This window comes from Lampetra planeri, chromosome 43, assembly GCF_965212315.1.
Source record: "Lampetra planeri chromosome 43, kcLamPlan1.2.h2, whole genome shotgun sequence".
In the NCBI taxonomy this organism is placed as follows: Eukaryota; Metazoa; Chordata; class Hyperoartia; order Petromyzontiformes; family Petromyzontidae; genus Lampetra; species Lampetra planeri.
The window spans coordinates 461,732-474,715 of NC_136149.1; the positions used below are offsets into that span (position 1 = coordinate 461,732).

Here is a 12,984-nt window from a genome sequence, read left to right on the forward strand (position 1 = left end):
GGACCCGCTTGGCCAGGCTGAGACCCGCTGAGACCCGCTTGGCCAGGCTGGGTCCCGCTTGGCCAGGCTGGGACCCGCCTGGCCAGGCTGAGACCCGCCTGGCCAGGCTGGGACCCGCCTGGCCAGGCTGGGACCCGCCTGGCCAGGCTGAGACCCGCCTGGCCAGGCTGGGTCCCGCTTGGCCAGGCTGAGACCCGCCTGGCCAGGCTGAGACCCGCCTGGCCAGGCTGGGACCCGCCTGGCCAGGCTGGGACCCGCCTGGCCAGGCTGGGACCCGCCTGGCCAGGCTGAGACCCGCCTGGCCAGGCTGGGACCCGCCTGGCCAGGCTGAGACCCGCCTGGCCAGGCTGGGACCCGCCTGGCCAGGCTGAGACCCGCCTGGCCAGCCTGGGTCCCGCTTGGCCAGGCTGAGACCCGCTTGGCCAGGCTGAGACCCGCTTGGCCAGGCTGGGTCCCGCTTGGCCAGGCTGGGACCCGCTTGGCCAGGCTGGGACCCGCGTGGCCAGGCTGAGACCCGCTTGGCCAGGCTGGGACCCGCTTGGCCAGGCTGGGACCCGCTTGGCCAGGCTGAGACCCGCTTGGCCAGGCTGGGACCCGCTGAGACCCGCTTGGCCAGGCTGGGACCCGCTGAGACCCGCGTGGCCAGGCTGGGACCCGCCTGGCCAGGCTGAGACCCGCCTGGCCAGGCTGGGTCCCGCTTGGCCAGGCTGAGACCCGCTTGGACAGGCTGAGACCCGCTTGGCCAGGCTGGGACACGCGTGGCCAGGCTGGGACCCGCTTGGCTTCTGTGGCCGGCACGAGAGACCGGAAATGGGCGGTGGTGGGGGGGGGGCAGTAAGGCCGCCACCGATTGGCTGAGCTGCTTCGCGCGCTCTCCACCAACGGGCGCGCGTCTTGCTGGCGCCGCTTCCGGTCATCATAAAAGCCGCGGACTCGGGCCCAGCGGCACCATCGCGGTTTTTGTGTTCGCTGCGGACGGCGCCGCCTTCGTCAGTGACTCTGTCAGTGACTCTGTTCGTGACGCCGCTTCGCTTCCTTTAACTCGCAGCCGCCCGCTCGTTAACGCGCTAAGGGAAGCTGCGCCCGCCGGTGTTGGCGACTTGCCCTGCTCGCTTTGACGGCGGCGGAGTCGAGCGCGCTGCTGCTGCTGGGTGGTGGTGGCGGGCGAAGCGAGACCTTTATTCGTGAAAATAATTTTTGTTTGAGCGAGAGAGAGAGCGAGGTGTGTGTGGCGGGGGGAGAGCGAGAGATACATTGTAAAGCTGCCTCCGGTTGAGGGTATCGGGCAGGTCGGCGGATCGGGGATTTTTGTATCGCGAGCTCCTTGAGCCCCGCAGAGCGAGCAAGAAGGCGAGCGAGCGAAGCGGTACAAGAATGTCGGCGTGGCAGCCCTACATCGACAACCTGATGGCCGACAAGACGTGCCAGAACGCGACGATCGTGGGGTGTCAGACCCGGAGCGTCTGGGCCTCCACGCCGGGACCCTTCGCCAGCATCTCGGTGCGGACAACGCGGGGGGAGATTGGGGGGTCCATGAGTGTGGGCGTCGTGATGATGATTGATGCTCGATGTTTGCCGTAGTAAAGTCATTCTTTTTACTCGTCATGCATCTCGGTGCGATGACGGGGGGGGGGGGGGTCGTGTGGTTATGTTAATGACGATCAGCATTCGGAGTAGAATCATCAGCAAACGTAGCTTCACTAACGCCATCGGCAGCCGGGAAAAATCGCCCTCCTCTCCACCCTGATCACGGTGCGAGGGAGAGACCACGGCCTGGAGCGTAATGATCGTCAGCAATAGCAGTGGCAGTAGAAACATCGATCATCTACGTCTCCATCTCATCACCACCACGGCCTCTCGTCGTCAGCACCAGCATCTTAATACATTCGTCTCCCATCTTCATCATCAGGGGCATCTCCTACTTCGCCAGCATCATCAGCAAGAGTCTTTGATTCTTCTCAATCACCCATTCTTACTTTGATTATGTATTTTCTTCTCTACCACATGTGTCCTGAATGTTCAACTTTTTCTCTTTTCGTCATCCCAGCTTCCATCTCGGCTCCACCTTTTCAGTTTCCGCTTTGGAATCTTCCCCCTCGCCTCATTACAATCGGTGCAAGGAAAATGAGCTGCGTTCGTGTGTTGGGAGGGGGGGTCGCCCTCTGTGCGTCTCTTCGACTTTCCACATCAACTATTATTCCCCTTCCACATCATCTCGAACGTCAATCTTGGACCTTTGCTCTGGTTCCCTCCGATTCGGCCTCATTCTTCCCCTCCATCTCGGGTGTCCAAGACGTTGCGACCCCCCCATCCCCCATCCTCCCCCTCCACATCCTCCACATCCTCCACCTCACATCCTCCACCCCCCAATCCTCCACCTCCCATCGCCGATCACTGCACGGGGCGTGAAGACCCGTGGTGGCGTTTAACAGCTTCACCTTCTGATATGATGTTGGCTTTTTATAATATCCTTGGCTTATTTCACTTCGTTTCATTTTAACAAGTGTGTGTGTGTGCTTCTATGCACTCTTATTACTTGAGCTCCATTCTCCATTTGCGCATTTTAAATGCTGTAATGGCTAGAAATGGTTACTTGTTCATACAGCATTTAGACTTTGAAGAGTGTTTCCAATTGTAAATTCCATTGAGTTATCTATAATTTTAGCAATTTTACAGTACATTTTATTTTGGTCATGCGTCCCATTCACTCTATCACCTGCAATTGCCTCGCTCTGGTCCAATATTTGAATATCATATTTCATCGACACTAATCTCTCCGTTTTCTTAATTTCCACCTCGTGGGTTTACAATGTCATGCATTAATACGATGTGTACGGCTACACAACACTGCATTGGACATTTGACAACGCTTGCATTTCAAGGATAATACAACGTAAAGTGGTTTTTATTTTATTGAAACGTATTCTTCATTTGTCTACATCGGTTATACTTGGTCATAATCGATAGTTAAATCGTAAGGCCGAGCGAGCGAGCTAGGGTTTTTAATTTGGCACACCGGGATGGGGCCCAGGCATCCGCTTGCTTGTCCGCCTTGTGCATTGCAACAAAGACGTTTAATCCATCGAGTCGATGACACATTCACATTTTACTTTAACATGCCTTGCTCGCTTATTCTGTGTCCGCTGTTGCTCATGATGATGATGCTGCTGATGATGATAGTGTGGCCTGTAACGGAACTGCGTGAGTGTGCAGAATTTACCAGGGGAGCCCGGTTTTCTTAAAACCCCGTTTGAAAGAGAGCCACAATGGCAGGATTGATTGGAATGCACTGTACGGTTACATAGCGTATCCTGAACCGCATGGCCATACACTTCTTCGCGCACAGTGCACACGAGGTGTTTAAGTAAGTAGGGTTTGTGAGCTTCTAATCGCACGAGACGTTTTGTCGTTATTTTTTTAATTTGCGGGTGATAGGGTCATTTTTAAAACTACGTAATTTTAAACAATGTAACAATGCACGGGGGTGATTTTGCAAGAAAACTCTTAAAGACACTCGACTAATTCCTGTGACTAAAGTCGCCCGGCTCGCGCCAATTCTGTGATGCAAAGCGTGGCTTGGCCTGGAAGGCGCTTCAATAGGCAGACGACCTCCCCCCCTCCCCCCCCATGCATAAAAGATGTATTTTAGCCGACTGCTGGGCTACGTTGTCGGCAGAGAGCCGTGAAGCACAATCATACGTTGTTGTACCGTACCGCTACGGTCCAGCGCCCTGTGTTGCCCAGCTTCAACTCGCTCTGACCAGCGCGGTGAAGTATGGTCACGTTATCCGACGCGGGGGGTTTACGTCGGCCGTACCCATCTCGACGCTGCGTGTATACAGTATATATACAGTATGTATACAGTACATACAGTGTATAACCAAGGCACGTGGACGAATGTAGCAATGCCCGTCGTCACCGCCCCCCTCCACGCCACCCTCCATGAATGCAGTGGTGCAGTCGGTCTCGGCGTGCTGCTGCCACCGCTGTGACAATGCGCGACGACTTGTGGCGGGTTGATGACAAGGCGTGCACTGTACTTGCATTATTATTCATGTCATTGTATACGATGTCTTAGAATGGTGTATGTATGTGCATGGGATAGCCCATGTTGCCAGGCCGCCCTGTGCCCTGGGGGTTTTAGCCGTGACCGCGCTGGTCAGTACGGGTTGGTTGTAAACTAAAACTCTCAGCTAGTTTTTAAACTATAAATTATTTTTCTTTGCCCATTGAAGACCCACCGAGCTATGTCGCTCGTTCAGAAGCGACCTGGCCACACACAGCTCGACGTGTAGTGTCTTGTGGAAATGTATCGCGGCTAAACGCGTGACGTTCATTCTAAATGTGGAGGGAAAAACCGGAGGAGGACCCGAAGAAAAATCCTCCCTACCACGGGGAGAGCGACACGCAAACTCCAAACATAGAGCAGCAGGCGTCGGGGTCGGGATCTAACCCACAGTGGAGGGAGTTAACATCCTCGCCACCGTGATTGTGGCAGACGGCATCATAGGGGTAGACTGCAGCGAGGGATCTTTCAGTACTGCTCTGCTGCCCAACTCGTGTTCTCATGGCCAATAGCAAGCGTGTTGTGGGACATGGTGGTCACCCATTGAAGCACTGTCCAGGCTTGACGCTGCTTAGCATCTGAGCCTTAGCCATGGGCCAAATAGCTGTCACCACTGTCTAAATGAGTACATAGCAGGCCACACGACTGCTGAGGCTCACTCAAGTCGAAAGCCATCCAGTTTCTCTGCTGAAAAATATTGGGCCAAAGGCCAAAAGGCTGATGACCCTTAACTGCTGTATCTTTACATGGTAAAACGTACACTTGTATTTTACCACCCATAACCTTTCAAGGTTGAGTGCTGTATAACAGTACCATGTTGTAATTTCATCGCTGCGAGGGTTAAGTATGGGCAGTCCAAAGAAAGTGTCCATAGTTGTACTGTACTGACATGCACCCTGAGCCGTCAACCCGCATTGACCGGCGGGGTGAAGTATGATGACACAGCTGAGGCTTGACAACGGGCTCTCGACACGTGCATTTCATTAATGAAAGAAATCTTAACACCGCCCCATTCACTAGTCGACTGGTCGTACCTTTCACTGTACAGTACACAGCGACACAGATTTGTATGTGCGAGGCGTTTGCACTATCGTCCACGTGTAGTATATAGAAAACTCGTGATGCTGATGGGGGGTGGTGGAGAGGATGTGTTCGTGGTGGTGATGTCTTTGTTGGAGGTGGTGTTGGTTATTTATAGTGGGGAGCGGTAGTTGTAGCGGCTCGTTTCCCGCTCACCGCCAACACCAGTGACGATCATCTGAACTGGTCCTGTGCCTCTCCTAGGTCGACTTGGCCTCAAATGAGTACCTGGGGCGATGTGTAAACATCGCCATTAGGAGGGGTTCCTTGTCTTTGGTAATGATGTGGTTGTGGAGATGTGCCGAGTGTACTGAGATTGGGGTGAGGGGGTGCTGGGAGCGAGTTTGAACGCTCGAGGCGTCTGCGCGACATCGCCTTGTGGCGTCATATCCCGGTCCTCCCAACCTCCATCCCTTTCTCCTGTCGCCTACCCCAACCCACTCGTCCTCCGTGCCATGGCCGCGCCTGCCACGCGTGCTCCTGGTGCCTGGGAGCCGAGGGGTCATCGCTGGGTAAAGAGCGACGCGGCCCACGTATAAGGATTGCCCTTGGGCTGGGGAGGGAGAGTGGGGAAAGAGAGCGAGGGAGAGAAAGAGGGGGGAGGTTTTTTTTAATCCTGACGAGCGAGTTACTAACGATGAGTCAGAGGTTTTTCCTGGCGATTGTTGGTTATATTATTTATGCATAACTGCTCTGGGTATGACTGAAAAAAGTGCATTTTAACACTGATAACAAGATGATTCACTCTAAAGTGGGGACAAATTCATCTTAGTCACATCATTTGTGGATAGCCTATGACCAAATCACCAGAAATGCACCAAATCCCATTTAAGATGTTGCATGTTGAGCACACTCGAGCCTGGCTCGTGCTTGTTCTGGGTGACCACAATGCACAACAGATTGCTATAGTAGGCTACGAGACTGCAGTGAAGTCTTTTGTGCTGTACTACGGACTCACGTCCCCGCCTCTCCACTTTGACCAACCCACACTCGTCAACCATGATCCGCACTGCGTGGGAAGACCCTCATCCTGAAGTTGGGCCGTACCTGTCCGTTGCGTGGGTCAACTGAGGACTACGACGAGAATGTGACGCTCCCACCGCTTCCACAGAATGTTCTGCACAAGATGACCACTGGAGTCTGAATGTGAAAACAGACTGTAGTAGAAGACGCAGAACTTGAACAACAGCATGATTAGGGTAGGCAGTTGTGGTTCTATTCAAGATTACATTATTTTTGGATAGTATTTTTTTCTGGTTAATTTGTAGAGTTTTGAGCCTTAATGTAAATAGAAAAATTGGCCTACCATTTTGCTTGTGATTTGCATACGTTTAAAATTATAATTTATTATGATTTTTTTGTGCTTGTTACGTTGCTGTAAAAATCTTAATTTAATCAATGCATCGTCAAACGTGCCTCAGATTAATTGTATTCACTGGGCAGCCGATGTGCTGTAAATACGGCCACACAGAGATGTACATCTGACAATATGAAGTCCACGATCATCTTAACTGCTTTGCTAAATATTGCTGTTATGTATATCATGACTCCCATATAAAAAATATCTGACAATAGTTTTTAGATAATGATAGCTCTATGTAGCTATTATCTATTAAATCAGTGCTTTGCAAAATGTTTCCTGGAGTAATTAATGCCTGAAATTTATTAACCATCGTTTTCATAATTAATTAGATTATTTTATATCATGTACCTGGCAATGTGCACTAAGCTTGTACAGTTAGAATGATTAAAATACTTTGGGCTATGTTGGGTGAATTTCAGTCCAATAACTCTGTGGTAATCTTCATATCTCCTGGAAGTACAGCCGAAGCATGAATATGATCTGATAAACTGATACCGTTACCAAGTTATGCAAAACTGATATCGCGCTAATCGTCTTTCGTTGAAAATCGATATCCTCCCGTGATACGCGATACCTCGGCAAGCCCTCCTGGCCAGGGACCCACAGCTGTCAACCCCACGTGGCCCGCAGCGCAGCGCGGCACGCTCTTAGAGGTGTCCACGTAAGGGGGCGACCGCCGGCTTCTCGTACAGCGGCTACGGCGATTTAGCAGGTGCGCACTCATCGTACCGGTGGCCTCCCCACGTAGAATGATTTTGTCAGCCCTGCAACAAACCTGACCTGCCGCCTGACCTCGACAGCTGGCGCCTGACATTGTCGTCCGTCACGCGCCTCGTGAAATGCGCCACCGCAGAAACCCGACTGTGTTTATAGTCGCGTCGAATCGAGAGGTGATTGTGGCCGATGTTCTTGTTACCACACCTCGCAAATGGATTCTTTCTGCTAGATTCCACAGCAGTTACAAGCTTGACAATTGACCCCCCAAGGTCTGCACTTAGTCGTTATCGTGATAAGATTGTAAGAAGAGACCTTTGGGTTCTTCCTTTTGGTCACCAACCTCTGGGTGCCACTCGGATGCCTGTCTCTGTAACCTGCCCTCTACCCTGCACACAGTCCCCACCCTTCCCAACTGCCTCTTCCTGATAACATCTACAATGCTTTCCTACCACGACTAATTCTGCACTTTTAAGCCGCTTACCCTGTCAGTCCGTGATATTTCTTTTTGCAGGTATATAGTGGAACGGTGGTAATGATGTCTTCCTGCAGAAGATCTTTTAGTGAACATTTTGTGTGTGTGAAGTAACCAATGTCAACCATCAAAAACCACGCAAACTAAACCCTGCACATTTTAAAGCAACCTCCTCGATAGACTTCCTCCTCCAGGCACCTAATTTGCCATGCTCTAATTAGTTGGTTGAGAATGATTGCTTAACTTCTGTGTGATCCCCACCACCTTCGCTTCCATCCAAGTTGGTGGATGGTAGACCTCCACCACCGGGCCCTGAAATGTGTTTCATGCATCACGAGATAGAGAAGACGTGTTCAGTAAGGACGACCTGCTTTGTGATTGGTTGCGTGCTTACGAGGATGTAATTATTTCCTCAATTAACATAGACTTGCACAAAATATACTTGAATCAAATCAAGATTCTGTAGATAATTTTCCGTTGTGTGTGCCTCGTGTTGCACAATAAGGACAGGAAAATATATAATTGTAACCCTCATTTGTAGCAATTAATTTATTTGTAGTTGGGGGAGAGGGGGATATTTTTACTGTCTCTCATGTTCACTCTTTTGAGTCGCCCCCTGCCCCTTGTGAAGGCTTTATGTTGTAGCGGTGGGTAAATGGCTTGGGGAGGGGGAGGGGTCGCCATGGAGCCAGCGCTACTACAATGCTGGGTTCCAATCGGTCTTGGCGAGGTTGATCATCTCAGCCCGGTCGTCAGTGACTGCGCAAAAAACCTCACTTAATTTGTTTCCTTGACTGAATTTGGTTAATTCCAGCTTTTAAAAATGAAAAATGTATAAAAACCATTGACCCACCATGTCTGCAACAGCACGTGTGGGAAAGTGCACCCCTAGCGCACGTATCAAGATTGCCGCGAGAGAGAGTCTCCGAAGCTGCTCTGATATCTCTTCCGTGGATGGGCTGCTCGCACACATAACAGTGCTTTGCTCTGTGAAAGCACAACGTTGATTGTGCTATTGCAGGTTACACCACGAGATGAACAATCGGGATACAATTCGGAGTAAAGCCTTTCAATGTGAACTTCCGAAAAGTCTTAGTTTACCATGGCAAGTGAGAGATGATCGCTTACTTTCCGATCGAATTCCCTTCCAAATGTAATTGGAAAAAGTGACAAAGATGCTTTCATCCTGTTTCATTAAATCCTGACACTGGTGGGGTGGTGTCGCTTGCAGCCGGCCGAAATTGACATGTTGCTGACCAAGGACCGTTCCTCGCTCTTCACCAACGGCATCACGCTGGCGGGACAGAAGTGCTCGGTGATTCGAGATAACCTCTTTGTGGAAACCGAGTGGACGATGGACATCCGGACCAAGAACCAGTCCGGTGGTCCCACTTACAACATCGCCGTCTCAAAGTCCAACCAAAGTGAGTGTGCCCACAGCAGGTTTCTCTCCGCCGCACCGTCCATCACGCCTCCCGTGGGATGAGCGCGATCGGTTTCCTGAAGGCTGCTGCGTGGCAGGAAGGGGTGGGTGGGGGTGGTTTGTGTGGCAGAATCCGCTTTAAATTGGATTTTTTTGTTGCAGGAAAAAAAAGAGACTCTTTTGTCTTTTTTGGTTTGCAGAGAAGTTGACTGCTGCTGCTGCTGCATTGACACCCCCCCCCCCACAGGTCCACCAGACCCCACGAGTCTTGAGTCCGAGGGTATAATTGGCTAGTATGTTTGTATAACGTGCCGCTCGCCTAATTGGCCTGTGTAAGTTTAATTGAGCGGGTTGAGTCTTTTAATATTGTGCAACACGTACGGCGGGCTTGTCAATCCACTGCTGGATGTGGGCCTCCCCCATGCCCCTGTGGGTTGTAGGCTGTTCTTTGACCCTACTTCACAATGCTTAAGTGTGGGTTGATAAAAGTGGTGGTAAATAATGTGCGCATGGAAGTACTGTACAACAATGTATTTTGCTGGACTGCCCTCTGCTGCCCACCACTAGGAGTCCTGTTTCATAGGGTCTTGCATAGCAAGTGTACATTTTTTTCTGCATGCTTTTAATCAATGTATTTACAGTACAGTGCTACAACCTCTGAAATAAATCGTCGTTTTTAGAAGTGGCATGTTTGACTTGCCTTGCTGCCAAACCCATAAAAAGAACCACACACTCGTGCGCTAAAACTATCGGAACATTTTAAGGAACGGGTCTGCCGAAGCTCCATGGGCAGTGGCTATTGATTTCTGAAGGCATCTAAAAAAGAATCCTAGCCGTTAATCCTAACGCATGCCAACAACGCCTCCTGTGAGAACCAATTCACCAGATGCATGCACGGTTACATTAGCGTCCACAGGTGACCTTTGAAAGCAAGATAAGGGGCTTGCGTGCCTTTGTACAAGGGGTGGCGCGGTGTCAAGACGTTCACTGCCAGGCATACAGGAGGACGTGGGTTTGATCCCACGTCCTCCTGTATCCACATTTAGAATCGACGTGCGTTTTAGATTATTTCACGAATATAAGTTTCCACATGGTAAGCCACTTTGTTGCGCAATACTGTGGCCATGACGCTGCTGAAAAAGAGCTACACAGCTCATTGGTTCTTAGCTGGTAAAATAAAAAATGGTCATTTATAGTTTATACCTTTTGGCTAAGTGATATTTTGCAATAATTATTTTAACTTTTGTTATTTTTCTCAGTTTTATTCCAACTGTGCCTTCAGTGTCTTGTCATGAGAGAACTTGTTAATTTTGACCACTTGCAGACCAGCCCCATACCACCATGCATGTTGCCTGCGGAATGAGATACCCCAGAACTACTTCTGAGATGACCTCCCGTTGACCTCTTGTCCACGCTGGGTGCGCTGTACTCTCCTTAAACGGTCTGCAATGGAGAGATGTTTATTACATGACAGTCAAACCAAAAGTTTGAATTCTTTCGATCTGGAATGTTTCCATTGTGAGTGAAAACCCGAATATGATGGATTTTATAGAAGTCATCGGTGACTATGGCCGAGACCCTTGACTAACTACAATTGAGAACCTGCGTTCATGACGCTTAAAACCCCGCTCTGAGAGTCTCCGAAATCGGCGTTCGGAGCCGTCCAGCCACCGCATAAAACGTTGCCGTTGGGACGTTGTCGCGGTCTCAAGAACCACTTGCCCAGCTCGTTTTAAAGCGGCGAGCCATATTCCTCCTCCTCGGTGTCCTCTGAACCCCCCCCGCCACCGTTTGTGTATCGCCCGCAGCGTTGGTGATCGTGGAGGCCAAAGAGGGCGTCCACGGTGGCGTCATCAACAAGAAGGTGTTCGAGATGGGGGATTACCTGAGAAAAAGCGGCTACTGATTGCTAGAGACCCCAGCCCTCCTGCCCGACGCCCACGACCCCCAAACCACCACAATAACGCAAGCGCGCACGTCATTCCTGCTTTTTCCCCGCTGCCTTCCCCTCCTCACGGCACCGTTCTTTCTCTCTGCCGACCCCGCACTCCGCTCCCTCCCTCCGCACTCCGCTCGCTTCCTCCGCTCCCCCACCCCCGCCACGTGGACCTCCTTGCTCATCTCTTCTGGTCGTCGTGGTAACCGTCATCACGTTCCCTCGGAAACGAAAACGCCCTTGCGAGCGGTCGCAGGTAGCGGCGTGTTTAGTTCCCGAGCAGCTGCTGCTCCACACACTGGCGGGCAGTTTGCATCAACCGCGTCCCTCCCACCCACCCTCCGCCTATCCCCCTTGCGCACCCTCGTGGTGCCGCAATCGCTTTAGGGCCCCCGTAGTTTCCTGCCGGATCCGGTTTCGGATATAAATTCAGAAACTTGGTCTCCAGAGTTGATGCATAACAGTGATTTTATTTGTTTTCTCCTCTGCGCCCATCCTCGCTCCATTTACTGGTTTAAAACGCGACGCTCGATCCGAGTTGAGCCAAGTCACCACCTGTTGCCCACGGCTGCACACCAGCCCCCCCGCCCCAGCTTGGGGGACGCGTCGACGTGCTGAGCGACGTCTGCGGTGGCCTAGGAGGCAGGCCTTGATCCCTTGGTGCCTTCGTGGGAGGCCGTGCGGTGTTGGCTTGCGTCGCTCGCCGGCGTAGAGACAAGTGCGTTGTCCATGGGTCGACTTTGGCGATGACTTGGCGGCGCGAGGAGGAGGTGCGCCCCAGCTCGTGTCTCGCATCTCGTGCCCCGTTCATAACCACCTGGGTCATAGTCCGCACAGATTCTAAAGCAGTCCAATTAAAAAAAAAAGCATGAATAGTTGTACAACTATGCACACAATTTGGCATTTGTTTTGCCTCTCCATCCTTTTTCAAACAAAGCCGACTCCTTTCTAAAGGCAAGTCCTGTGTGTAAGACCCCTGATAAGCTATTGTGGGTTTCAGAAACTCTGTACTGTAGTTAATAATTTACTTGCATGGCTAATAAGGTTTTTTGTTCCGATCAGTGATAGCTTTAGAGATGGGACATCTTGTTTTTCATAGATTTCTCTTTTTGCCTACAAACTGCTAACCTAATTCATCCCTCCCAACTCATCTACCCCCCCCCTTCCCTGCGACACCCTACTTAGTGTTATTGATTCTGTAGTTGAAACGATCACCCTCCAAAGAACATCATATCTAACATGATTTGTAGCGACAGTCGAGCATAAGCTATCACGCCCACCACACTTATCATACTGATTGCAAATGCTGATTTAGGGCAGTGTTTTATAACATAGATTTAAAATGACTTAACAGTTGCTGCTATGGCAACAGTTGTTGGTGTTACACAGATTGGCTTGTGTGGTTGAACCCTTAGCTTTTCAGTTCATGGAGAGAGAGAGAAAGAGAGGGAGGGAGGAAAGAAACTCGTGCGTCGCGCAATGCAGCGTTGCTCAGAAACCTTTGCTAGAAGAATCTGTCGGGGTGTGTTGGCGTGTGCCATGCATTCACGCGGTTTTGTTCTCCGTGGGCACAGCCCTTAAGGCATTTTCACAGCCCCCCCCCCCATCGCCCACCCCCATCCGACCCACAATCCCCTTCTCCCAAACAAACCCCTGCCCCCCCCCCCACATGCGTAGCTTCACCCAGGTGGCAACTTCGTTGCAGGAGGACTTTTAAATTGTAATTCCCATCCAGCCAAGTCTGTCTTTGGTGCAGTATCCTTGCCGTACAACTTAAGCCCTACACTGCCCTGCCCCTCCTTGTAAGTCCCCGTTTGCTTCTGATGTACTTAAAAAAAAAGTCCTCATAAATAATGCAGGCAACAGTGAGGTATCGCCATGCCCCCCCCACCCCCCATTACTCTAAAAGGCTTTTCTCCCCGCGCAT

The 12,984-nt window shown here is 51.1% G+C and overlaps 1 protein-coding gene across 1 annotated transcript; it reads left to right on the forward strand.

The window, feature by feature from the left end:
- The first annotated feature begins 918 nt into the window (after positions 1-918).
- On the forward strand, positions 919-11,924 carry LOC144732537 (profilin-2-like). Its single transcript, XM_078613947.1, has 3 exons — positions 919-1,500; positions 8,930-9,122; positions 10,930-11,924. Exons 1-3 carry the CDS (start codon positions 1,375-1,377, stop codon positions 11,025-11,027), a joined length of 417 nt encoding a protein of 138 aa, XP_078470073.1. The 5' UTR covers positions 919-1,374; the 3' UTR covers positions 11,028-11,924.
- The last annotated feature ends 1,060 nt before the right edge of the window (positions 11,925-12,984 follow it).

What these genes read in the sequence shown, in the direction of transcription:
- LOC144732537 (XM_078613947.1), top strand. Translation starts at nt 1,375, where the DNA reads ATGTCGGCGTGGCAGCCCTACATCGACAACCTGATGGCCGACAAGACG. An exon ending in GACCCTTCGCCAGCATCTCG is followed by an intron (nt 1,501 to 8,929) that starts GTGCGGACAACG and finishes TGTCGCTTGCAG; the next exon opens with CCGGCCGAAATTGACATGTT. An exon ending in CGTCTCAAAGTCCAACCAAA is followed by an intron (nt 9,123 to 10,929) that starts GTGAGTGTGCCC and finishes TATCGCCCGCAG; the next exon opens with CGTTGGTGATCGTGGAGGCC.